We start from the raw sequence: 27,711 nt of genomic DNA, 5'->3' as shown, positions 1-27,711 counted from the left end.
TGCCTGCAATGTACAAAAATACAGGCTGCCAAAAGTCACACCAAACCCATAGATACCTCAAAACTCACTACTGGACACTTCATTGCACTGCAGAGAGAAGAGATCCAGCTCCACCCACCAGAACACCGGCGCAAGCTTCCCTAACCAGGAAACCGTGACAAGCCACTCGTCCAACCCTACCCACAAGGAGGAACCTCCACAATAAAGAGGAACCACAAACTTCCAGCATTCAGAAAGGCCACCCCAAAAACAGCAATCTAAACAAGATGAAAAGGCAGACAAATATTCAGCAGGTAAAGGCACATGATAAAAACCCACCAAACCAAAGAGGAGGAGATAGGGAATCTAACTGAAAAAGAATTCAGAATAATGATAGTAAAAATGATCCAAACTTTTGGAAACAAAATGGAGTTACAGATAAATAGTCTGGAGACAAGAATTGAGAAGACGCAAGAAAGTTTAACAAGGATCTAGAAGAAATAAAAGAGTCAATCAATAATGAATAATGCAATAAATGAGATCAAAAGCACTCTGGAGGGAATCAACAGTAGAATAACTGAGGCAGAAGATAGGATAAGTGAGGTGGAAGGTAGAATGGTAGAAATAGATGAAACAGAGAGGAAAAAAGAAAAAATAATTAATAGAAAAGAGGACAACCTCAGAGACCTCTGGGACAATGTTAAACGCCCCAACATTCGAATCATAGGAGTCCCAGAAGAAGAAGACAAAAAGAAAGGCCATGAGAAAATACTTGAGGAAATGATAGTTGAAAACTTCCATAAAATGGGGAAGGAAACAGCCACCCAAGTCCAAGAAACCCAGAGGGTCCCAAACAGGATAAACCCAAGGTGAAACACCCTAAGACACATATTAATCAAATTAACGAAGATCAAACACAAAGAACAAATATTAAAAACAGCAAGAGAAAAACAACAAAAAACCCACAAGGGGATCCCCATAAAGATAACAGCTGATCTTTCAATAGAAACGCTTCAGGCCGGAAGGGAATGGTAGGACATACTTCAAGTGATGAAAGAGAAAAACCTACAACCTAGATTATGTACCCAGCAAGGATTTCATTCAAATATGAAGGAGAAATCAAAAGCTTTAGAGACAAGCAAAAGCTCAGAATTCAGCACCACCAAACCAGCTCTTCAACAAATGCTAAAGGGTCTTCTCTAGACAGGAAACACAGAAAGGGTGTATAAACTTGAACCCAAAACAACAAAGTAAATGGCAACAGGATCATACTTATCAATAATCACCTTAAATGTAAATGGGTTGAATGCCCCAACCAAAAGACAAAGACTGGCTGAATGGATACAAAAACAGGACCCCTATATATGCTATCTACAAGAGACCCACCTCAAAACAAAGGACACATAAAGACTGAAAGTGAAGGGCAGAAAAAAGATATTTCACGCAAATGGAGACCAAAAGAAAGCAGGAGTAGCAATACTCATATCAGATACAATAGTCTTTGAAATAAGGGCCGTGAAGAGTCAAAGAAAGACACTACATAATGATCAAAGGATCAATCCAAGAAGAAGATATAACAATGATAAAGATATATGCACCCAACATAGGAGCACCACAACATGTAAGGCAAATGCTAACAAATATGAAAGGGGAAATTAACAGTAACACAATAATAGTGGGATACTTTAATACCCCACTCACACCTATGGATAGATCCACTAAACAGAAAATTAGCAAGGAAACACAAACTTTAAATGATATAATGGACCAGTTGGACCTAATTGTTAGCTATAGGACATTTCACCCTAAAACAATGAATTTAAACTTTTTCTCAAGTGCACATGGAACCTTCTCCAGGACAGATCACATCCTGGGCCATAAACTGAGCCTTGCTAAATTCAAAAACAATGAAATCATCTCAAGCATCTTTTCTGATCACAATACGGTAAGATTAGATGTCAACTACAGGAAAAAAAAGCTATTAAAAATACAAACATATGGAGGCTAAACAATACACTTCTGAATAACCAACAAATCACAGAAGAAATCAAATAAGAAGTCAAAATATGCATAGAAACGAATGAAAATGAAAACACAACAACCCAAAACCTATGGGATTCAGTAAAAGCAGTGCTAAGGGGAAGGTTAATAGCAATACAAGCCTACCTCAAGAAAACAGGAGATAAATCAAATAAATAACCTAACTCTACACCTAAAGCAACTAGAAAAGGAAGAAATGAAGAACACCAGGGTCAGTAGAAGGAAGGAAATCACAAAAATTAGGGCAGAAATAAATGCAAAAGAAACAAAAGAGATCATAGCAAAAATCAACAAAGCTAAAAGCTGGTTCTTGGAGAAGGTAAATAAAATAGACAAACCATTAGCCAGACTCATCAAGAAACAAAGGGAAAAGAATCAAATCAACAAAATTAGAAATGAAAATGGAGAGATCACAACAGACAACACAGAAATACAGAGGATCATAAGAGACTACTATCAGCAACTATATGCCAATAAAATGGATAACTTGGAAGAAATGGACAAATTCTTAGAAAAGTATAACTTTCCAAAATGAACCAGGAAGAAATATAAAATCTTAACAGACCCATCATAAGCACGGAAATTGAAACTGTAATCAGAAATCTTCCAACAAACAAAAGCCCAGGAACAGATGGTTTCACAGCTGAATTCTACCAAAAATTTAGAGAAGAGTTAACACCTATCCTACTCAAACTCTTCCAGAAAATTGCAGAGAAAGGTAAACTTCTAAACTCATTCTATGAGGCCACCATCACCCTAATACCAAAACCAGACAAAGATGCCACAAAAAAAGAAAACTACAGGCCAATATCACTGATGAACACAGATACAAAAATCCTTAACAGAATTCGAGCAAACAGAATTGAACAACATATTAAAAACATCATACATCATGACCAAGTGGGCTTTATCCCAGGGATGCAAGGATTCTTCAATATTCGCAAATCAATCAGTGTGATACACCACATTAGCAAATTAAAAGATAAAAACACCATGATTCTCTCAATAGATTCAGAGAAAGCCTTTGACAATATTCAACATCCATTTATGATAAAAACCCTCCAGAAAGCAGGCATAGAAGGAACATGCCTCAACATAATAAAAGCCATATATGATAAACCCACAGCAAACATTATCCTCAATGGTGAAAAATTGAAAGCATTTCCCCTAATATATCAGGAAGAAGAGAAGTGTGCCCACTCTCACCACTGCTATTCAACATAGTTGTGGAAGTTTTGGCCACAGCAAACAGAAAAGAAAAAGAACTAAAAGCAATCCAGATTGGAAAAGAAGTGAAACTTTGTTTGCAGATGACGTGATCCTCTACAAAGAAAACCCTAAAGACACCACCAGATTATTACTAGAGCTAATCAATGAATATAGTAAAGTTGCAGGATATAAAATTAACACCCAGAAATCCCTTGCATTCCTGTTAACTAACAATGAGAAAACAGAGAAATTAAGGAAACAATTCCATTCACCATTGTGATGAAAAGGATACAATACTTAGGAATAAATCTACCTAAAGAAACAAAAGACCTATATATAGAAAACTATAAAACACTGATGAAAGAAATCAAAGAGGACACAAATAGATGGAGAAATATACCATGTTCATGGATCGAAAGAATCAATATAGTGAAAATGTGTATACTACCCAAGGCAATCTACAGATTCAATGCAATCCCTATCAAGCTACCAATGGTATTTTTTCAGAGAATTAGAACACATAATTTCACAATTTGTATGGAATTATAAAAAACCTCAAATAGCCAAAGCAATCTTGTGAAAGAAGAATGGAACTGGAGGAATCAACCTGCCTGACTTCAGGCTCTACTACAAAGCCACAGTCATCAAGACAGTATGGTACTGGCACAAAGACAGAAACATAGATCAATGGAACAAAATAGAAAGCCCAGAGATAAACCCACGCACATATGGACACCTTATCTTTGACAAAGGAGGCAAGAATATACAATGGAGAAAAGACAATCTCTTTAACAAGTGGTGCTGGGAAAACTGGTCAACCACTTGTAAAAGAATGAAACTAGAACACTTTCTAACACCATACACAAAAATAAACTCAAAATGGATTAAAGATCTAAATGTAAGACCAGAAACTATAAAACTCCTAGAGGAAAACATAGGCAAAACACTCTCCGACATAAACCACAGCAGGATCCTCCATGACCCACCTCCCAGAATATTGGAAATAAAAGCAAAAATAAACAAATGGGACCTAATTAAAATTAAAAGCTTTTGCACAACAAAGGAAACTATAAGCAAGGTGAAAAGACAGCCTTAAGAATGGGAGAAAATAATAGCAAATGAAGCAACAGACAAACAATTAATCTCAAATATATACAAGCAACCCCTGCAGCTCAATTCCAGAAGAATAAACAACCCAATAAAAAAATGGGCCAAAGAACTAAACAGACATTTCTCCAAAGAAGACATACAGATGGCTAACAAACACATGAAAAGATGCTCAACATCACTCATTATTAGAGAAATGCAAATCAAAACCATAATGAGGTACAATTTCACGCCAGTCAGAATGGCTGCTATCCAAAAGTCTACAAGCAATAAATGCTGGAGACGGTGTGGAGAAAAGGGAACCCTCTTACACTGTTGGTTGGAATGCAAACTAGTACAGCCACTATGGAGAACAGTGTGGAGATTCCTTAAAAAACTGGAAATAGAACTGCCATATGACCCAGCAGTCCCACTGCTGGGCATACACACCGAGGAAACCAGAATTGAAAGAGACACGTGTACCCCAATGTTCTTCGCCACACTGTTTATAATAGCCAGGACATGGAAGCAACCTAGATGTCTTTCAGCAGATGAACGGATAAGGAAGCTGTGGTACATATACACAATGGAATATTACTCAGCCATTGAAAAGAATACATTTGAATCAGTTCTATTGAGATGGATGAAACTGGAGCCCATTATACAGAGTGAAGTAAGCCAGAAAGAAAAACATCAATACAGTATAGTAATGCGTATATATGGAATTTGATAGATGGTAATGATAACCCTATATGTGAGACAGAATAAGAGACACAGATGCCCAGAACAGTCTTATGGACTCTGAGGGAGAAGGTGAGGGTGGGACGTTCTGAGAGAATAGCTTCAGAACATGTATATTATCATATGTGAAACAGAACACCATTCCAGGTTCGATGCATGAGACAAATGCTCAGGGCTGGGGCAATGGGATGACCCAGAGGGATGGGATGGGGAGGGACATGGGAGGGGGGTTTAGGATGGGGAACACATGTAAACCCAGGGCTGATTCATTTCGATATGACAAAAACCACTACAATATTGTAAAGTAATTAGCCCCCAACTAAAATAAATAAATTTATTAAAAAAAAAAGAAAGAAAAACTGCTTTAAGAGGTTATGATGGGAGATGAGAGTCATGAACATGAGGAAGTCCACTATGTCTAAGCAGAAACTTTGAGAGCAAAAGTTATTAAAGCAAAATGTCACAGAGCTGATACTGGGAAACAGCCTACAGGCCAAATCCAACACCATCCCTCTTTTTTATATAAATATGGTTTTACTGGAACACAGCCACATTTGTCTGTTTATGTACTATTTCTGGCTGCTTTCACTACAGTGGCAAAAACCACATGGTCTACAAAGCCTAAAATATTTACTATCAGGCCCTTTATAGAAAAAGTCTGCCAACTTCTGCCACAGAGGACAGAATAGGCCAGTGGTAGCAACACTGAGTGGAGAAGGAAATGGCAACCCACTCCAGTACTCTTGCCTGGAAAATCCCATGGATGGAGGAGCCTGGTAGGCTACAGTCCATGGGGTCGCTACGAGTCGGACACGACTGAGCGACTTCACTTTCACTTTTCCTTTTCACGCACTGGAGAAGGAAATGGCAACCCACTCCAGTATTCTTGCCTGGAGAATCCTAGGGACAGCGGAGCCTGGTGAGCTCCGTCCATGGGATCGCACAGAGTCGGACACGACTGAAGCGACTTAGCAGCAGCAGCAACACTGAGAAGTCACAAAAGAGAAACAGAGGCAGAGAGAATATTTGTCATGTTAAAAAGCAGAACACTAAAGATTCTGAAAATTTTTCTGCTGACATCCCCACTACTACTCTTTACTATTACCCCCTGAACCCTGAATTTGCTGGACATTTAGACAAACTAATGAAATAACACAAACCAAAGAGAAGATCCTCAGGGGGAAAAGATTTGTATTTAAAAGTAAATGAAGCATGAACTATATGAAACTACAAAGATAAACTATATTTATCTTTACTATGAAATGCAAGGGGAAAATAAACCATAAACAAAAAAGATCCTTGAGATACATAAAAATGAACAACTTCTATGTCTAATCGAGGAAAACATGAGGAAAATATATCTGTGACATATATGGTAGATTAAAAATCAGTGCAAAAAATAAACTCAAAAATAAGACCCAAGAAAGATATTAACTGTTCCATCTCATTAGGAATCAAATAAATTAAAATATCAAGGGAGACCACTTTTCACCTTTGCAACTGGCAGATTTTTAAGAGCCATAACATAGTGTATTAGTAAGGATGTGGAAAACAGTAGGTATTCACATACATTAGAGGAATTATACTTTTAACCCAGCCATAGGAAACAAACATAGATATGTGCAAAAACTTATTTACAGGGATGTTCACATTAAGCATTATTCACACAAACTTAGAAGGGCAGCAATTGCTAACTCCCAAATACCAGATACAAATTAGTTTTTACATTATAATGCCAATTAAAACATGTTTGTGCTGTGCTGTGCTTGGTCGCTCAGTCGTGTCCAACTCTTTGCAAGCCCGTGGACTGCAGCCCGCCAGGCTCCTCTGTCCATGGGGGTTTTCCAGGCAAGAATATTGGAGTGGATTGCCATGCCCTCCTCCAGAGGATCTTCCCAACCCAGGGATCGGACCAGGTTTCCTACATTGCAGGCGGATTCTTTACTGACTGAGCCACCAGGGAAGTTCAGTTTATTATTAATTTTTTATTAAACAGATGTTTAAGATGGCATGGGACATGCTTGAGATCTGCTAAATTTAAAAGCTTAGGCAACAAGGTTTCATTAATGACCCTAACATCAACAACTGACAAAGACTGTCACTCCAACCAAAACCTCACTTTGAACATAGAAACAAAGTAGTAAAAAATCAAATAGAAAGTAAAATTTAAAAATAGCAAAGGTAGCAGACCTAATTCAATATTATTGAAAACTAGGAAATTTTATTCTGGAAATACAAGGTAGTTTCGTTGCAAGGAAAGCTATTAAATATAACAAATACAACAAAAAGGGCAAAGAAAAAGATTTACTTCCATGTTTAACACTTACTTGACTGAGATCCCTGTTATTACGTCCAGATCACATTTTGAGACATCAATGGGACGATTAATTCCTCCTAATCCTGAAAGCCATTTAGGGTTTGATATAGCAAATTACCAAAGCCACAGCCCCCTACATTGCCCCCTACATTGACTACTAGGAGAGTGATTATATCCTAAGTAACCTGTGTATCAGATTCACTTTTGGGCCTACGTAGGGTAGAAGACATTCTGAAGAAGGCAAACACTGGAAATGATAATGAAAGAATAAGAAGAAATAACAAACATAAAGACAGTCATTTCTAAGTCATGCAAAGAAAGACCTGTGGCAAGGAAAAGGATCCTTTAAGGGATGATAATATTAACAACATGGTCCATGAAGATTCTATTACTCTACCAAGAACTCAAGCCAATATCTAGATGACTATTAAGTCATGCACAGAATGCACAGATCATGAGACACTTTCCAGTGCTAACTTAATTAAGTATAGCTGTGTTACTGTTATTACAAGTATTTTGAATAAAAAGCACCTTGAATGTTTGCTTTATCACCTCAAGTCTTCCTGTCTTAAAAACTTTATGTATATATATTGTAGAGCAAGGATGGCATGCTATCTATGGTCCATGGGCTGAATCTGGGCAGCTACCTGTTTTTGTTAATGAAGTTATATTGGAACACAGTCCTGCCCACTTGTTTCCATATTGTCTATGACTGTTTTCATGCTAGAGAGTGTGACATCCAGCTCTACCACTGGCTGTCTGTTTTACATGGGTGGTAACACTTCTCCAATCCTCAGTTTTATTATCCACAAAGTAGGAAAAAAATCCTACTTCCCAGAGTTAATTTAAAATTAGATAACAAATATGTGTTAAGCACTTGCCTAGAACATAAAAGGCACCTATAACTGATAAGCACTACTATTAATATTATATGACTTCAGAAATGTCCAAAAGCTGTGTGTAGGTGCTAGATGACTAGCCTAAAGAGAAAAGAAAAAGAAAAAACAACAGACCTGCTGTCACAAAAGCAAGAGAGGATGGATAACAAGGCTAGGGAAGTACTAGGAAAAGAAATGGCATTCAGAGAGGAAAAGCCAAATTTATACAACCCATTTGGGTCCATATAGAGAAAGTGACAGGACTTTTTAAATTGCATGCTAACATTCATATCCTTATCTGTAAACAATGTCATTTCAAAATATGTTGTGGTAAATGACACAGAATTCAGGGACTCTCTTTGTATCAATGAGTATTTCTGACTTCTCTGTAGGGAAAAGACCACTTTTCTATCATTCAGGTTACCTGTGCAGGCTAATCTACCTAATTATGCCAACAGAATTATCCAAACACACCAGAGAAAAACCAAGAACATTAGTTATGAAGGCACCATCTCAAGACCATCCCTATGAGAAAAAGGTGACTTTTATTGCTTCCATGAAAAATGGCAGATACCAGGAAATGATCTGACCCTTGGGTATTAACTTTGGATAGAGGAGCTTAAGATAGGGGTGGCTTCTGCAGAGATCTCCCAAGAATGGCCATTTTATAGATGCTGCTTCTTTTAATTATGAACCATTTCAGTACTCCTTGAAGCCTATCAGGGGGTCAATCCCTGAGGAGCCAAAAATGAATGCTAGTCCAGTTTAAAAGGATTACACTAAAAGATGCTGCTACCTCTGAAATTACTAATCCAAAGTGCTATATTCTTGTCTGCTGCTTAAATAATAAGCTTCTGCTAATGAGCTGGCTTTTGACAAGATGTATGCAGCTCCATAGGCTGATAAAGAAAAACTCTCAGTAAGTCTGGTTTGAAAGAATAGACTCTCACCAAAGGGACTGTAATCAGTGCATGTTGACATTATTTATGACATGCAGCTTATGCCACCTAGTGTACTTGGGAACCATTTCAATTCTTCTGAGCCTCTGCAGGGGTGATCTCAGACTGGGTAAGCATATAACCTACCCCAAATGTTTTGAGAAGGATATATCATAGAATAAACTGCAGGCTTTAAAATTACTGGCCCCTAGAAATGACATTCCTACAAGCCTCCCTGATAGGAGTCAAGACAATGTCAGTCTTTCCTCCTTCACTTACCTTAATCACTGTGTTACCTTAACCACTGAGAAGACCCACTCTTCTGCTGCACAAGCACTCACATGGAAAATCTGGTAGACTCTCTAAAATACTTTTCAAAGATATTCTCCACAGTTCAGCCTAGTGAGGGGTTACAAAAAAGAAAAAGATTGCTTTCATCATCTGTGACTCGCCTATACTCAGTTTGGTCAGCCTTCATTGCACTGAGAGAGGGTGGAAGGTATTAAACAGGAGAATGGGAAGAGGGGAGAAAAACACAGTACTGTTTAGTCCAACTCAACAACTTTTAATGCCATTTTTACACCAAAATGGAAAAACTTCTGATTTAACATTTATCATACACTATTTATTGGTTATTTATTCTTTTGTCTACTCTCACAGGAATGAAAGTCCCATGATGGCAGGACTTTGTTAATATCTAGAACTGTCTCTAGCACTCAGTGAGCACCTAATACATATATGTTGAAGGAAGGGGGGAAGTGCCACATCAGAACCATCTCTTTTCTACCAACTGGGGAACCCCACCAAAACCACCAGCAACTTACCAAGACTTCCCAACCACCTCACAAGGACATCCAGGGCAACAATGCTTCATTCTGGTTTGCTGGTAAACCCACTGGGCACGATGCCTCAGGATAAGTGACAAGTAGGTCTTACTTGTTACTTGTTGTTCTTGACCAGTGACAAGGTTTCTAGCTGCCTAAGAATCTGCGTTTTTAACAAGTATCCCAGGTGATTTTATGAATAATAAAAAATTTACATCATGGACATTTCCTTTATCAGAGGAGCACAATCTCAGAGGCTATTAAAGAAACCTTTCACAGGGTGGAATAAAAATGTCTCACATGGCCTCCATGGACTTAGATGGAATCTAGAGAAAGCACTAGGTGGAAGACACAGTACTGGGCTAGGATTCAAATCTATTTTCTACACCAACTAGCTATGATCTTGTAAGAGATCATCTGCAAAAATGCAAGAATGGGAAAAGGAGAGGTTAGGCTCAGTACTCTCTAGTATAGTCTGAATATTTTAAGACCTTTTTTCATGTCATAATGGGAAAATATGAAGTAACTGCCTAGGCCTAGTAAGACTATCTTTTCTGGCCCTTCCCACTAACTGGGCAAGCCCACCAGAACCACTGACCACTTACTAAGACGTCACAACGGTTTGATAACCATGTGCAGGATGCTGACTTGAGCCTCTTCCAATTCTCTAGTAACCTCACTGGCCAGGCAGGGCTCAATATACCTCTTCACCTGTGGCATGGTTTCTGATCAAGTTTGGTGCCACCTGTAGGATAGGGAAAAGGAAGAAGAAACAAAGGTAAGAACAGTCAAAGTATGACATCTAGTTTTAATTTTACTTTTACCACCTTAGACAAGTCATCTAGTCCACACCATGGACCTCAGAATTCACTCTTGTCAAGCACTATTATCAGCATCACAATTATCTTCTTTATCTGGCAAAGACTCTTACAATACCCACAATTATTATTTAATAAGGATCCTTGCTTCTATTTTAAATGAGACATCTTGGGTACAGAGGCACCAAGTAAATATACCAAAGCATTAGATCTGAACTAATGCTGATCCTCCTAGCTGCCTACCCTCTTTAGAGGTCAATCAATATCCTATCTTTGAATGGAGGTAAGCTTGGTAACTTAGGGGCCCTTCTGTCTGGCAATTATGACTCTTTATTCCATATTCCTGATTAAAAGTGAACTAAACCTCCATCTAATCATCATATGGCACTTGGTTCACACTGATGAGGAAAGGTAACAAAACCCTGGGCTCTGGACCAAGGCCTGTCATTTACAATCTCAACTCCCACCAGGACTCACCTTACCCATACATGAAAAGGAATAGAAATATCTTTTCCCTTATCAATTGTGTGCATTACCAAAGGATCACAAGGAGCTAGATAGGCCTGTGGCTGGTCCTCTACCTCCAAGACCCAACCACGAGGAGGAATGGGGCTCTGAGAACTGAGGCCCATACAGGATAAGCCAAAGTCCCCAAAGGGTTCTAAGGAAGCAGCCTACTGCCTCTAAGTTTCCCAGTCCCTAGCTGCTTTGCACGAAAAGCAACCCAGAAATCTGGCAATTCAGTGATGACCCAAAGCCCAGGGTATTAATTATCATTAGATGCTGGCAACACCAACTACTATAACTAGACTTCCTCTTACTGCAGGGAGGTGCAGGCAAACTTCAAATCCCAGAAGACCCAAGGAGCAGTTTCTCAGGGCTTATTTTTAACTGTTTCACCCACAGTTAAACAGAATACAGTGTCCTATAATTTACTAGTGATCATGAAGCCCAAAAGAAAGCTCTCCCATCTTAAGTTAGGAAGATTCACACTGGATAGTGTAAGTGTTGGGGGGTGAGGGTGAGGCAGCTTTGATGGGTTTGAGCCTTCTCTTTATTGGATAAAGTAAAGCAGCCATTGCTGCACACCCATAAGCAGCTGTTCCCATCAGCAATTTTTTAGCTTATTAAGTCCAAAGGGGCAGGGGTGGGAAAGGAATGTGTATAGGTCCTAATTGGGGAATACACAGTAAGTGTAAAGCCTGACTCATGAAATGCCTGCACTAAGGAACCAAGAATAGTTAGTAGTTAGTGCCTTTCTCTAAAGATAGAGGTCTTATTTCCACCATACCCTACTCCCAGCTGGCCCAGCTCTTTTCCAAACTAAACTGCTCCAGTTCCCAGCTCCCTCACCAACCCATTTATTCCACTTCTGTTCAGGTCATGATGCATGATACAGGGTGCTTGGGGCTGGTGCACCAGGATGACCCAGAGGGATGGGATGGGGAGGGAGGTGGGAAGGGGGTTCTGGAAGGGGAACACATGTACACACATGGCGGATTCATGTCAATGTATAGCAAAATCAATACAATATTGTAAAGTTAAAAAATAGATAAACTACTTTAAAATAAAAGAGAAAAAAAAAGAATAGAAAGCAAAAGTCATAGAATCCCAGAAAGTTTAACACTTGGGATATATTCTTCTTATAACTTTTATGTACACATACAAACATGAATTTTTTCTTTTTATTGGAAGATAATTGCTTTAAAATATTGTGTTGGTTTCTGCCATACATCAACATGAATCAGCCACAGGTATACATATGTCCCTTTACTCCTGAATCCCCCTCCCATCGCCTTCCACATCCCATCCCCTTCCACATCCCATCCCTCCAGATTGCCACAGAGCACTGGGTTGAGCTCCCTGTGTCACACAGTATAATCCCACTTGCTATCTGTTTTACATATGGTAATGTATGTGTTTCAATGCTACTCTCTCCATTCGTCCCACCCACTCCACCCACTGTGTTCACAAGTCTGTTCTCCATGTCTGTGTCTCCATTGCAGCCCCGTGAATAGGTTCATCAGTACCATCTTTCTAGATTTCATATGCATGCATTTTATTTAACAAACTGGATGAAACCATAGCCTTTCTTTCAATTAATATACTTGGTATATCTTTCCAAGTCAAGAATTCATCTACAAGACTATTTTTAATGCCTATGTTGTATTATTACATGAATACACCAAAAAATTTATTCAAATTCCTATTAAAGAACAGGTAAATTTTTTCCATTTTTTATTGCTATGAACATTCCCATACCTAAATCTTTTAAAATATCCTTAGAATATTTTTGAAGAATATTTAAAATTTATTTAGAGTATTTAGGGTATACCCCTAGAAATGAAACTGTTGAGTCAAAGGATATGCAACATTCATTGTGTCCACTAATATATATCGCCAAATTGCTCCTACAAAGGATTACATGGAAACTGGATCTATCCCACCAACACTAGTGTAACATTTTAAGATCTTTGCCCATGTGATAGATGTTAAGGGTAATATTGCATTTTTTATGAATACAGATATTTTTTACTTAAGAGAATTACAAAGATGAGCAAGATATGGCCTCTGCCTTTGAACTTAAATGAAAGGAGACAAACACAAACAGGTAACATTTACTATTATCATATTCATGTTAAAAAGGTTTTAGTTCATGGTGCTTTCTTTGACTCTGCAGCTATTGCCAATAGAGAAGGTCCAAGAGAATATTATTAAACAGCAGCCCCAATTTTAAAAATCCATTTACTAAAATTCCAAGGAGTTGGGCTAATGCTATCACATCAGTGGCACTTGCTATCACTTTGTTGTTTCTCCTTCATCAGTTCTTAAAGGAAAGAACCAAGTGGAAGCTGCTCAGGGATCGACCTGCACCCCCTCCCCCCAAGCCAGTGAAGTGAATGAAGTGTAGGGCAGTATATTACTGGAAGCATTTACTGATGCTGGATCTGAACTTCCATTTTTCCTTCTCCTATTTCCAGTAAACAATGGTGAGCTGCAGCCATTTTCTTTAGGAAACAAAATGTCTTCTCTCCCTGAGACTCTTATTCCCAGGCAGATATGCTTATACATAATTAGGCTGCAGTGGTATCCATGCCAACTTGGAAAATAACAGATAAGAATAAAAAGAAATTATTTTTCAGCACCATGATGGATCAGATACAGATGAAATCAAAATAGATGACAACACAAGTACTTTTAAAAACCCACCCAACAAAGATAGAGGGATAGGCAATAAAGCAAATACAGCAAAATGTTAATTGCACCATCTAGGTGGTGAGTATACAGGTTTTCACTGTCAATTCTTCCAATTTTTCTGTATGAAAATTTTCATAATAAAATGCTGCAAAAAGTCTAGCAAGCAGCTTGAAAATAATGCTGTAAGGTCTTTCCCTCCATTTTACTGCTAGAATGAGACTCTCATTCTCTTCATTTTGCTTTTTTAGATCTAGATTTCTTGCATCAGACTTAGAGCTCTCCAACTTTTTAATGAAGTGAAATGAATAACAATATACTCAGGCAGGTTACCAACACAACATGTGGTAGGTTAAGGAAGGTTGAGAGGAGGGCCCTAAGCTCCTGGAAGCGCAGGCTCACTACCTGTTATGTCTGAATAAGTGAATATTTCAGAAATCCCATTTCTCAGTTAGAAATTAACATTCAGACCCTCTAAACATTTGCCTCAGCCTACTTTTCTTCTTTATCTCATATGAATTCCTTATTTTCCATATTCTCATTGCAAAGAGCTGTGTAGGAAGGAGGTGGGCAAGGGATAAGGCACCAAAGCATGATATGTCCCTATGCTTGAAGTTAGGATATAACAAAAGGAATTTTAATTTCTAGGGTTGAAGCTCAAAACTTGATGTTGAAGGACACGGTACAACTCACAGACTGCAGGACTCTGGGGAGGCCCTTATAATCAATCTCCTAGTTTGAAGTGTGTCCTGATTGGCTCATCGGTAAAACAGGAAGAAGACTCGTCATAATAATCAATGAGGTAAATAAATGAGTTTCTGAGATGTTAAAAGTATCTCTAGTGAATGGAGAGGGGAATGAAGCCATGACTGTTGTGTAATGATCCAAGATAGGATAGGCAACCTTTTTCCAGGGCTAGGCTTTGAGGGTCACCATGTCTCTGATGTGGCTCCTCAACTCTGCTGTTGTAGGTCAAAGAGGTCACAGACAAAACATCAACAAATGAACATAGCTGTGTTCCAGCAGAACTTTATTTGCACAACCAGGCAGACCATGAGCTGGATTTGTCCACCTCTGATCTAGAATGTGAAGCCTACATAGGAATACCATTTGGAGGATGACCTGAGGAGGAATGAAAGGAAGATGAGTCTACATATAGGAACCATTTAGCAAACACCAGACAGTATGGATGAGGCTCCTGATCTGGTAGCTTTCACCCAGGTTCCACCAAGGAAGAGACTGTCAGCAGTAGCAACAGTAGCAACATCTGTAAATACCAAGGACTGAAATCCAAACACAAAAATAGCATTATCTCATGAGAGATTCTTGAGAAGATATATCCATAACTAGAAAGAAACAGCAAGTTTCTGACTACACACATTTTGAAGAAACAGTTGACATTTCAGAGCCTGTGGAGATCACGTTAGCAGGCACACAATAAATGTTTGTTGATGAGCCATTCATTTATTCATCCAATAAACATTTACTGAGGCCTACTAATGTGCCAGGCTGGGCTCTGGAGATGAAGACACTGTACCTGCCCTCAAGGAGCTCACAGTCTAACTGATAACACAGGAAGGGAGACGGGCATATACACAGACAATTACAATACAACCTGATAAGTGCTGTAACACTTATCAGGTTGTATTATAATGGCCGATGTAAAATTCATTTCCAGGGGGCGCTGCTCCAGGCTGCTGTGGGCTGTAACATCAAGAGAGGGGAGGAACAAATTGAAGAAATCAAAGGTTAAGTGCTTTCGGGCTATTTCAACTATGCAGGCTCTCCCTAACTCCTGATCATAAATGAATATGGGAACTAAACACTGGCATGACATAAAATGGGACTCCCACCCTTAAGGTAGGCATAGACCCCCAGTAAAGGACCTTCTCAATCACCTCTACAAAACAAGCTTTGTTGCTGTTACTTTGTTCCATTTTGCTTATTATACTATGGAGAAGGCAATGGCACCCCACTCCAGTACTCTTGCCTGGAAAATCCCATGGACGGAGGAGCCTGGTAGGCTGCAGTCCATGGGGTCGCTACGAGTCGGACACGACTGAGCGACTTCACTTTCCCTTTTCACTTTCATGCGTTCGAGAAGGAAATGGCAACCCACTCCAGTGTTCTTGCCTGGAGAATCCCAGGGACGGGGGAGCCTGGTGAGCTGCCGTCTATGGGGTCGCACAGAGTCAGACACGACTGAAGCAACTTAGCAGCAGCAGCAGCAGCTTATTATACTCCAACCTTCCCACCATACACATAAGCCTATTCTGCAACTAGCAAAATGCTGAAAAATGGGAATTTACAACTAACTAGATTAATTCCATATAACTAGATAACAAAAAGCAGTAACAGCTCACTTGACACCTCTATATCCAATAATCTCCCTTAACTGAAAAAATAAAAATTAGAATGTGACTAAATATAAAAGAGACAGTATATAGCTCATGGAGTGGGAATAATAATTTAGAATGGTCCAATTAGTAAATATAATTAAACAGATTCTCTGAACCATAAATAACAGACACAGTTTCAGGAAACCAAAATAAAATACCTTACCACTCTCCATGGTCTTTGAGAATATATAATCTAAATCACTTCCATATTAGAAATAAGAAAAACGAAAAAGAGGTAACACACTCTTCCCAACACTTTCTCAAAATTCAGTGAGAGGTAGTAAGAGACTCCTTGAGGAGAGATTACTAGTGTTAACTAGTCATTTGGTTCACATGGTTTTATAGCAAGATAGGATGGAATTTTTGTGTGTCACACAGTTCTTAACAAGGCCTAGGTTTTTAATGGCTCTTTTGTCTCTGCACTAGCAAACTGAGCTGATGACATCAATAAATTGTTTCCATTTACACTGAGATCCCTGTCTTGGGACCCAGTGTCTCTGAGGCCACTACTTTCTACGCTTAACATACCACTTTCCCCTAAAGTCATTACATGGCTCTTATCTTCCCTGTTTCATTCTGCCACATGTCAGCCCACATGCACATGTCTTCTCAGGTGTTGCAGTTCGTTCCTCTTACCACATTACATCTCCAAAGAGTTCCATGTCACCTACAAATGTGAACATTACACCTTGTACATATCTTTCCCCAGATCACTCATAACAACATCAGTCCCCCAATGGATGCGGGAAGGGTGGCTAGGCTATCATTTTGTGTCTTATCTACATTGGTTGCCATGTCTTATTAGAGACAAAACGTTGCCATGTCTTCTCCCCACACCCATAACCAGGGAGCATCACTGCTGTGCAGCAATCAGTACTTTCCTTTCAGATAAAAAGAAATAGCTATCTATTTAAAGAACAGATAAATGTTATCTCAAAATGGCTACCAAGAATTTCACATGTATTCCATGCAGTAGTTGTCTTAATTCTTCATACTCAATGGCAACAAACATATACCAGGTGTGTACGTGCAACAAATGACAAGGGGTAATCGATTCTTTATACAGAGCACATAATATAGAGCTCTTACAAATATACAGCATTCAGACCCAAGTCGAATAGTTCACAATAGGAAATAGTAGCTAATAATTAGCATTTGAGAATCCAGCTTCACCAATAATCAGAGAAATGTACCATAAATCAAAGATACCATTCTTATACATGTAAAATTAGCAAAAAAAATTTTATGTAACTGCTGCTAAGTCGCTTCAGTCGTGTCCAACTCTTTGAGACCCTATGGACTGTAGCCTGCCAGGCTGCTCTGTCCCTAGGATTCTCCAGGCAAGAATAATGGAGTGGGTTGCCATTTCCTAATGTAACTAAATGGGTACAAAAATTGACATAATGTTTTGGAATGCTATTATGGTAGGTCTTTAAAATGTTCAAAGTTTTTGATGAGTAATTCTAATTCTTAACTCTATTATATAAAGAATAACTCAAAAGAGAGAAACAATAAAAACTAAATGAAAAGATATTAATCATTAACTTAAAATACTGAAAATCTTAAGTACTTCCACAGAATAAAATATCATGAAACCATTCAATGACAATTACAAAAATATTTAACATGGAAAAATGCACGTTATAAACACAAAACATGACATAAAATAGTATAAATATATGATCCCTGTAGAAAAATTCAGAAAGAATGAAAAGAAGTGAATACATTTATTAACACTGGTTATCTCTGTGTGGTGAAATTATGGATCTTTTCCCCTCATATTTTCCCCTCAGACAAAGCTACAATGAATATTTACCACATTTCTAAACTGACGGAACTATTCAAACTTAATGGAAGAAAAATCACAAAACAGTAGACTGATTTGACCACATGATTTCAAATTTCTACTAACCAAAAATTTAAGTACAAAAATTAAAAGGCAAACAATAACCTGGAGTACATATTTATAAATTACAGAAATTTGAGTAATAGCCTTTATTTATAGAACACATTCAAATAGATAATAACAATGATAAAACTAAAACTCCAACTGATAAATCGTTTAAGACATGAACTAACATCACATGAAAGAAAAATCAAGCTACTAAGAAACATATGGAGGAAAAAAGAATCCAAACTTACAACCAAAGAAATGCAAAATTAAAGTAATACTGTTTTTTTATCCATTAAAATAACGTTTTTGACTACTCAGTGCTTGTGTAAATTGGTACTATCTTTTCAGAAAGAAACTTGGCAATACATATTAAGTGTTAAAAATGTTCATACCCTTTGACATAGTAATTTCACTTCAAATGAATCTATCCCAACCAAATAATAAATGAAACCCATGTATTTTCTATCTTTTATTATAAGAAAGAAAAATACAATTTTCTTTCCTTTACAATTAACATTGCTATAAAACACCAAAATATTAATAATGGGTAAGGAAAAAATCTCTACTGCAGCAAATGACTGGTTGTCTCAAAGCATCAGACCAGATCTCAAATCTGGCAAAACAAGAAGGGTGTGTCCAGCCTGCCGCAGTCGGCCATTTTAAACCCTCTGCAGAACAAAAAGCATAGAAGACAAGGGTAGGTAAGGATGACCACCCAACTAGGCTCCAGATCAATACTTTACTTTTTGTCTTCCACATATGTAACCTTATACAATGCACTGAGTAAAAATTAGCAAATAGGTCTCCTTTCTTAAATAGCATAGGTTAAGTTATGAATAAAATTTGAAATCGTAAGTCAAGGGTCTTTTAAATTTGCCCCATCATTTTGGTGGATAAATATAATGTTTAAGAACACAGAATTCTGAAGCCATACTACCTGGATAAAAATCCAATCTCAGTCACTCAAAAGGATATATAGCCTTGGATTTTCTTTATCTGTATCCCTCAAATTTCTCATTTGAAAAAGATGAATAATGGTACTGCTATTTCATAAGACTGTGGAGAGTACTAAATTAGTTAAGGCATGTGTAAAAGCATGTAGACCCAGTACCTGACACATAGTTTAAGCTCCAAATACGTTTAAGCTTAATTATTATTATAGTTAGGCAAACAGGCCCAGAGAAGGAGAAAGACCAGTATTAGATCACAGCTAGGATTACTGAAAAGGCTTGCTTCAATTTTGAATCCTGTGCCTTTTCTTCTACATATTTAACTGCTAAATTACTAGTTTTAGCGATTAACAATATCTTTACTGACAGCCCTTTGAGAGCCATGACAGTGCTGCTGCCTTAAAAAAAAAAAATCGTCCCTCCTAGATAAAATCGTGCTCAAAGTTCTACAGAAAAAAATAAATAATTTAGAAGAAAGGCTGTGAAACCCAGGTCACCTACATACTACCATCACCATTCGCCCAGATCCCAGGTTTAAAGCAAAGTGGAACAAGGACTTGGAAACAGCCAAATCCTCTCCGTTACAACCTCAAGGGGAGAAAATCGAGGGCTTCTGACCAACTGTAGATTCTCACAGTATTGCAACCACTGAGTTCTGCTACTCTGATGGAATGAGAGAAGGTGTCCAGAGCCAAGGACACCGACCCACATCTCCAAGTCCAACAGAGAGCCCTCCAGAGGCGTACTGCCCGAACGTGGCCTTGTCACGAAGTGCTCGCGTTTTACGCATTTCTTACACACAGCCAACTGCTGCAACCTTTTGTAAAATCATCATCGCCTCCGCATTTTTAACCCCGCATTATTCATAGGCCAGAGAGAGGCTAAGATTCCTAGTCAGTATCTGGTGGATCTAGCCACAGCCTAGGACAGCTCCGACTCAGGCTGATCCCCTCACCCAACTAGAAAGGTCGATATGCTCCTCTGCAGGCCCTCCTAGACCAAGATGGCCAAGCAAAAAGACAACTTACCTCCCCCCTCGCCATTTTGCAATCTTAATTACGCGTATGCTGCACGCCTCCGCTCGTCATTTCGCTTGAAATACGCATGCGCGCCTCTCCCCCTCGCGTTAAATCCAACCTTCACAAAGTCGTCTCAAATGCGCACGCGCAGCTTCACTCCCGCGGGTATCAACTACCAACAACTTTCCTTTCTTAAAAATACGCATTCGATACCCACCCCGCGCCCCAAGCCTTGCGCATGCGTATCTCCGGCTCTTCCCAGTGGAGCGTCCCCGCCCCCCCGCACATCAGACCACAAATATAGAGGACTCTCCGCGGATACGAAGGACTAACTGTACTAATTCATTCTATATAGGAGACTTGAGCATCCGCGTAATTTAGTATTCGCGGGGGTCCTGGAACCAATCCCCCACGGTTACCAAAATACGACTGTATACCTGCGTGCTACCGCGCCGTGCATCCTCACACTCTCAAGTACATTTGCGCACCGCGTCTGTCCCCCGACCTCCGTTTTTTATATATAAATGCCTGATGATATCTAGATGTGCTTCTCCCTACAGTTGTGCCCCAGTGCTCAATAAAGGAGAGCCATTACCAGCCTTCCTTAATAGGGGTAGGTGTGATAAACTAGGGAAGTGGAATACGGGAAAGACGTCAAAGCTTGCAGGTGCTCAGAGCAGATGCCAGCTCTAGATAGAATCCGCCCTGACTCCCAGGGAGGGGCTTAGAGTACCATCGGTTTCCGTAATAAGACCTACCACCCTGAACAAAGGCAAAGAAAGCTCTCATAATCGCCTAGTCCTACAGCCCTAACCTTTAAATACATCTTCTACTGCATATGAGGAAATCCAAAAAATTTTAATGCAGGGAACATTATGGAAAATGCCGATGCTCAGGTGCCTCAACCTTGATTAAAGGAAAGAAGTCTGTATTACTTTCACAATGGGAAGTAAATGGTCAACATCCTTTTGTAGGTCTGAGGCCCGTACTGTCCCCCATTTTTTCCTCTCGTGAACGGGGAGAACACACAAATTAAGGATCCCCCTGGCCCGAGTTCCCTCCTCCACCCTCCATGTTCTTCCCCTATGTCGTTTCTTTACCTCCTGGCTGAATCGAAGGTCATAGCATAAATTCTTAGCGCCGGCCGTCCCAAAATATGGCGAAGGGAGCGGCGGCACAGAGTTCGCGGCGCAAGAGCAGACCAAGGTGGCAGTGGACAGCAGGCAGAGGACCAGCCCTGCCTCCAGCCGCAACGCTGATATCCGGAGAGGGCCGCCTCTCCAGGATAGCTGCAGTGTGCTTCAGGCGCATGCGCCGAGCACGCCTCTTCTCCCCACCCCTACCCCCACTCAAGCCTGGCTCTCTCCAAGGCAAACTTTTCGGCGGTCTTCACCCTTTCACCCTTACCCAGGTCCGTAGCTCATCCTGCTTCTTCGACATTTTCTCCCCTTGGTCACACCGGGCTCCGCCACCTTTCCCTCAGCCCCTTTCCTCGTCTATCCTTCTCCTGTTCTTAGCTCACCATTTCAATGCCATTCTCCCCCTTGGCTGCCTTTGTTCGATTATCCTTAGTGGCCTATCCTTGTATTCTTGGCCTTGCCTGATCTGCAGCCCTATTGGTCCTCTTACTCCTCCCCTTGCATATCTGATGTTGCAAACTGTAAAAAAAAAAAAAAAAGGCAAAAAATACTGTTTAAAAGATATTATACCCTCACAATCTTCTCCAAAGCAGCTCTCAACTAGCTAGTGTTGGGCAAACAATGCCTGGTTGATGAAGAACCAATGGAGGACACTCAGAGGCGGGGAACCAAAAGACCTTATGCACAATTAGTTCAGTTAGTTTGGGGGTAAGAAGGAGTATGAAACACCTTTTTCTTTCCCTTCATAACCCTGGTATTGTCTGGACATTAAAAATACTGTTCAGTGTCCTTCAATGTTAAATGCAAGGCTTGTCTTCTGTGAGAAGTTCACATAGTAATTTTGAGAGAAGTGTATTGAATAGACTCTGGAAAAAGACTCCTCCTTGAATTTGAGAAGCAGAGAATACAAAATAATGTTTTGTTTCCCATTATGATGTTTTACTTTGGTGGCTGGTTCTTCTTGCTTTCTAAGAAAGCCAGTTTGAAAATACCAAAATTTAAACACCTCCCCCCCAATTCCATAAATTCTGAGACCTATAAAATGTGTACATCATCATCCTCTCTAATTATTAAGAATGTTGAGACCAAAGCTTTCCCCTTAAGATCAGGAACAAGATAAGATGTGCACTTTCACAACTTATGTTTGGCAATGTAATAGTGGTTCTAGCAAATGTAAGAAGTCAAGGCAAACTCAAGAGACGTAGAAAAAGCATTTGACAAAATTCAATATGGCTGAGCCACTAGTTACATTTACATAGTTATCATTATGTAAATGTTGGATATTGACCAAATCAATATTAGGAGAAAGGTGAAAGTGGGGGAGGGCAAGTGGAGTGCTAGAGCATAAAGTGTACCAAAAGATGACATAGGTAAATGAGGGCTAAATGTTTATTCTCTGAAATGGAAAATCACAGATAATGTCTAAAATTGAAACATCAAGAAGTCATAATATAAGCATTATTTATAGTTATGAACCAAACTATGAGTTAAGATCGTTGAATGAATTGAAAGATTAATGGGTCATCACCAGCATTTTTTACAACATGACAGAAAATATCAAGGTGCACTGCAAGAGGACTTCCCTGGCAGTACAGTGGTTAAGACTTCATGCTTCCAATGTAAAGGACTCATGTTAGATCTCTGATCAGGGAACTAAAATCCCACATGCTGCACAGTGCAGCCAGAAAGAAAAAAAAGTGCATTGCAGGGAATTGGTAGTCCAGTGGTCAGGACTGCATGGTCTCACTGTGGAGGGCCCAAGTTCAATCCTTGGTTAGGAAACTAAGATTGCACAAGCTGTGTAGCATGGCAACCAACATATATATATATATATATATATATATATATATATATATATATATATGTATATGTATGTTGTTGTTGTTCAGTCACTAAGTTGTGTCTGACTTTTGTGACCCCATGGGCTATAGCCCACCAGGCTCCTTTGTCCATGAAATTTCCCAGGCAAGAATACTGGAGTGGGGTGCCGTTTTCTTCTCCAGGGGATCTTCCCAACCCAAGAATTGAACCTGCATCTCCTGCATTACCTGGCAGATTCTTTACCACTGAGCCACCAGGGAAGCCCTACATGGGCTTATATAACCATAAGCCTATGTATGGCTATTATGGCCAACATAATTTTAAAAGTGCATTGTAATTATTTTTTTCTTAAACTTACTTGAGTTATAGCACACACTCACATACACACATACCCTCTATTGTGATGTAAAATGCATTTCTTCCTTCATTCCTTCATGTCTCAATTAAACCTGTTTGAAAATCTATACTTTAAACTATGGGCATGCATTACTTCAATAAAAATGTAAACCTATAAAGGGATTTAAATATGATAATTAATATGATTTATTTAATGAACATATATCAAATTTTTTTAATAAATTTATTTATTTTAGTTGGGGGCTAATTACTTTACAATATTGTAATAGTTTTTGCCATACATTGACATGAATCAGCCATGGGTTTACATGTGTTCCCCTTCCAGGACCCCCCACCCACCTCCCTCCCCATCCCATCCTTCTGGATCATCCCATTGCCCCGGCCCTGAGCCCTTGTCACATGCATCAAACATGGAATGGTGTTCTGTTTCACATATGATAATATACATGTTTCAATGCTAAATCTATACTTTGAACTATGGGCATGCATTACTTCAATAAAAATGTAAACCTATAAAGGGATTTAAATATGATAATTAATATGATTTATTTAATGAACATATATCAAATTTTAAAACAGAATTTTTGCCATGTGAAACAATAAAGCACCATTTAATTATTTAAGAATAAAGCTCATTACGTTACTCTATATTTGGCATGTGCACATGCTCTTTATCTATAACTTTTATTAATTTTTGAAAACATTTTTCTTTGTGGTTGCATTTATGAAACCAATTGCACATTCCAATCAAGTCATATTGAAATTAAAGGGTGATTGCTACATTCACTATTCTTATGTCTATGTTTTATCAAAATACATTTGTACTGGCTTCCTCTAAAAAATTCACATGCAAAATATATAGCTAACTAGTAACTTAAAGAAAAATATTTATTGTGGATATTTAAAATTACACAACCTAAACCTTATTTCAAAAATTGTAAAATTTAGAGAAGGAAAATGAGGAAAAAGTCTTATTCAATCATATAGCTCCAAAATAGCTAGAGCTTATATTTCAGTGTCTAGCTTTCTATACTTGTTTCTATATCTATATAAATGGACATGTCCATAAATCCTTATGAGTTTTATATATTATATAAACAACTTAGGAAACAGAGAGGAGTGCTGTCCAGTATTTAAATTAAGGTTTTGTAATTTGTTTTCCAAGGCATATCATGTTCTTCATACTGAGTGATTCAGTCATTTATGTTTTGCACCTTAAATGGTGATCATGATCTCGAAAACTAAGATTCCTGCCATAGGCTAAATTGTGAGTAAATCTTCCTGTGGCATTTTACAGATTTTTTCCATTTTATGTATCTCATATCTTTATAGACATTTGTATTTCATTTTTAACCCCCCCCCCAAATGAATTACTCTAATTTGTCATAATTTGTTTCTGGATTAGATACATCTCACACATATTTTTCCTATGTCTATAGCACACGTATAAAAACTGGTCATCTATTAGGCCACACGGAGAAGGCAATGGCAACCCACTCCAGTACTCTTGCCTGGAAAATCCCATGGACGGAGGAGCCTGGTGGGCTGCAGTCCATGGGGTCGATAAGAGTCGGACACGACTGAGCAACTTCACTTTCACTTTTCACTTTCATGCATTGGAGAAGGAAATGGCAACCCACTCCCGTGTTCTTGCCTGGAGAATCCCAGGGACAGGGGAGCCTGGTGGGCTGCCATCTATGGGGTCGCACAGAGTCGGACATGACTGAAGTGACTTAGCGGCGACTAGACCACAAAGCAGACCTAAGACTTAATTATATGAAATCCTACGGGGCACATTTTCTGAACAAGAAGGGATTCAACCTCAAACTTCAAGACCCAAGAAACGTTTATTTAATTAAAAACTAAACAAAAACGGAAAACACCATTCAGCCGTGCTTTGGGCTTCAACGACAGGAGGAAAGTCAGGTGGGAGGGGCTGCTGGAAAGCCTGTGACACAAGAATGGGACTGTGCGCAAGCCTTGTGTGACGTCACAGAGGCCCGCTAGAGAAAAACTGCCAGTTCTGTCTAATGCGCCGTGAGAGGAGTTGTGTCGGGGCCTCCGGGACAGCAGTGGACCGGCTCACTTGCAGATCCCACCACAGCCATGAGCAGTAAGGAGTGCTTCAAGTGTGGACGCGTTGGCCACTGGGCCCGGGGATGCTCTAAAGGAGGAAGAGCTCGAGGGCGTGGAGCTGGAAGCCGAGGGCGTGGAGCTAGAAGCCGTGGGCGTGGAGCTCGGTGCAGTTCAATCCCCCTACCTGTCATCTGTTACCGCTGCGGTGGGTCTGGTTATCATGCTAAGGACTGTGACCTTCTCGATGACATCTGCTACAACTGTGGGAAAAGTGGCCACATCGCCAAATACTGTGCCGAGCCTAAGCGAGAGAGAGAGCGTTGCTGTTACACCTGTGGCAGACGAGGCCATCTGGCTCATGATTGTGATCGTCAGAAAGAGCAGAAGTGCTACTCTTGCGGCAAAAGTGGCCACATTAAAAAAGACTGCACCCAAGTCAAGTGCTACCGTTGTGGCAAGATTGGCCACGTGGCCATCAATTGCAGAAAGAAGAGTGAGGTCAACTGCTACCGCTGTGGCAAAAATGGACATCTAGCCCGGCAATGCCGAATTGAGGCTACCACTTAATGTTTCCCTTTGTTCCCCCTACCTCCTTTTGCTGACTGATTTTCTCTGAAACCTCTTCTCTGACCAAAGATTGATAGATTGAGGCTACTTCCGGGTCAGTGAATTTTAATTACCATGTTAAAAGAGGAAAGGGCTGATTAAAAATAAAATCTCAAAAAAGTTACTCACTTGTAGATGTCATAATTAATGTGTTTCTGCATCACTGATGACTCGGGTCATTGAACATTCTGAGCATTAGGCAACTTCTAGATTCTTTGAATGCATTTTGATTTAACATTTAATTAAGAGCCTCTGTCGGAGAAGACAATGGCACCCCACTCCAGTACTCTTGCCTGGAAAATCCCATGGACGGAGGAGCCTGGTAGGCTGCAGTCCATGGGGTCACTGGGAGTCGGACACGACTGAGCGACTTCACTTTCACTTTTCACTTTCATGAATTGGAGAAGGAAATGGCAACCCACTCCAGTGTTCTTGCCTGGAGAATCCCAGGGATGCGGGAGCCTGGTGGGCTTCTGCCTATGGGGTCGCACAGAGTCCGCCACGACTGAAGCGACTTAGCAGCAGCAGCAGCAGCAAGAGCCTCTGTGTGCCAGCCACTGTTTGAGGAATTAGATACATATCAGTGAATAAATCAGAGCAAGTTTGCAAACACAGGCCTAGAATCTATTAACAAGTAAAATAGATGAAGATAAATTGCCATAGGGAAAAAAAAATAAAACCACCAGGTAAAACGATAGAGAATGTGTGTGGGGGGACATATATTTCTCTCTTAGATACACAAGGCACCCTGAGGAGGTGACATTTCCTCAGAAACTCATTGCACAAATAAAGCTAATCCTAGAAATGTCTATGACCTTGCCAAGTAGCTTTAACTTTAGTTGTGTATTGATTGCTTTGATTTATTTGAACTCATTAGCTTTTCAATGACACCGAAATACATCTCTATCTGGTCTTACATAAGTGTATAGTTTAATGAAAATAACCCAGAAAAATATGTATAATGTGTATAAGTAGCTTTGAGAGAGAACAGTGAAAAAACAAGCAAACAAAGAAAACCATAGCAACAAATTGTGAACATAAAGATATTGGTGATTGTTTAGACATACATATTTTTAAAAACCTAAGAAAACAGGTGTAAACATTAAGATTCAACATAGATTGGGACTTTGGTAATTTCAAAAACACACATTTTCACAGGTACGAAAATTATGTTTAGGAATTTCTGAAAAATACATTTTCCCAGATATGAATATGTTCAATTTCATATGCTGCAATCCATTTTTTAAAAATCAGATCTGAAAAACTGAAGATCTGTAAAATAGAAAAGGCAATTTTAGATTTTATTTATTTTTTTCATTGTGCATTTATTTATTTATTTTATTTTTATTTTAGTTGGGGGATAACTACTTTACAATATTGTAATAGTTTCTGCCATACATTGACATGAATCAGCCATGGGTTTAC

General features: G+C 39.3%; 1 protein-coding gene and 1 long non-coding RNA gene across 8 annotated transcripts in view; one reads left to right on the top strand and one right to left on the bottom strand.

Annotated features, from left to right (window-relative positions):
• The window catches only part of LOC145536829 (uncharacterized), a 66,979-nt gene extending 45,389 nt beyond the window's left edge, over positions 1-21,590 (bottom strand). For 4 of the 7 annotated variants that reach the window (XR_014076033.1, XR_014076034.1, XR_014076032.1 and 1 more), the window contains exons 1-3: positions 21,388-21,590; positions 10,618-10,757; positions 9,468-9,587 (exon numbers count right to left, since the gene is read on the bottom strand). This is a non-coding gene — a long non-coding RNA (uncharacterized LOC145536829). Of the gene's footprint in view, positions 1-5,945; positions 6,042-7,382; positions 7,456-9,467; positions 9,588-10,610; positions 10,758-20,296; positions 20,371-21,387 lie in introns of those variants that run through there. The other 3 variants (XR_014076030.1, XR_014076036.1, XR_014076035.1) reach the window with 3 other exon arrangements.
• Positions 21,591-25,626: 4,036 nt separating this feature from the next.
• Positions 25,627-26,396, top strand: LOC145535822 (zinc finger CCHC domain-containing protein 13-like). The gene has a single exon (XM_081564156.1). The coding sequence runs from the start codon at positions 25,711-25,713 to the stop codon at positions 26,245-26,247; it is 537 nt and encodes a 178-aa protein (XP_081420282.1). The 5' UTR covers positions 25,627-25,710; the 3' UTR covers positions 26,248-26,396.
• Positions 26,397-27,711: the final 1,315 nt, after the last annotated feature.

Source organism: Giraffa tippelskirchi, chromosome X (genome assembly GCF_054371585.1).
Source record: "Giraffa tippelskirchi isolate mGirTip1 chromosome X, T2T-mGirTip1v1.2.pri, whole genome shotgun sequence".
NCBI classification, from domain to species: Eukaryota; Metazoa; Chordata; class Mammalia; order Artiodactyla; family Giraffidae; genus Giraffa; species Giraffa tippelskirchi.
This window is presented reverse-complemented; position numbering and strand designations above follow the sequence as displayed.

Excerpts from the sequence above, each read along its gene's own strand:
- LOC145535822 (XM_081564156.1), top strand. The coding sequence starts at position 25,711 with ATGAGCAGTAAGGAGTGCTTCAAGTGTGGACGCGTTGGCCACTGGGCC.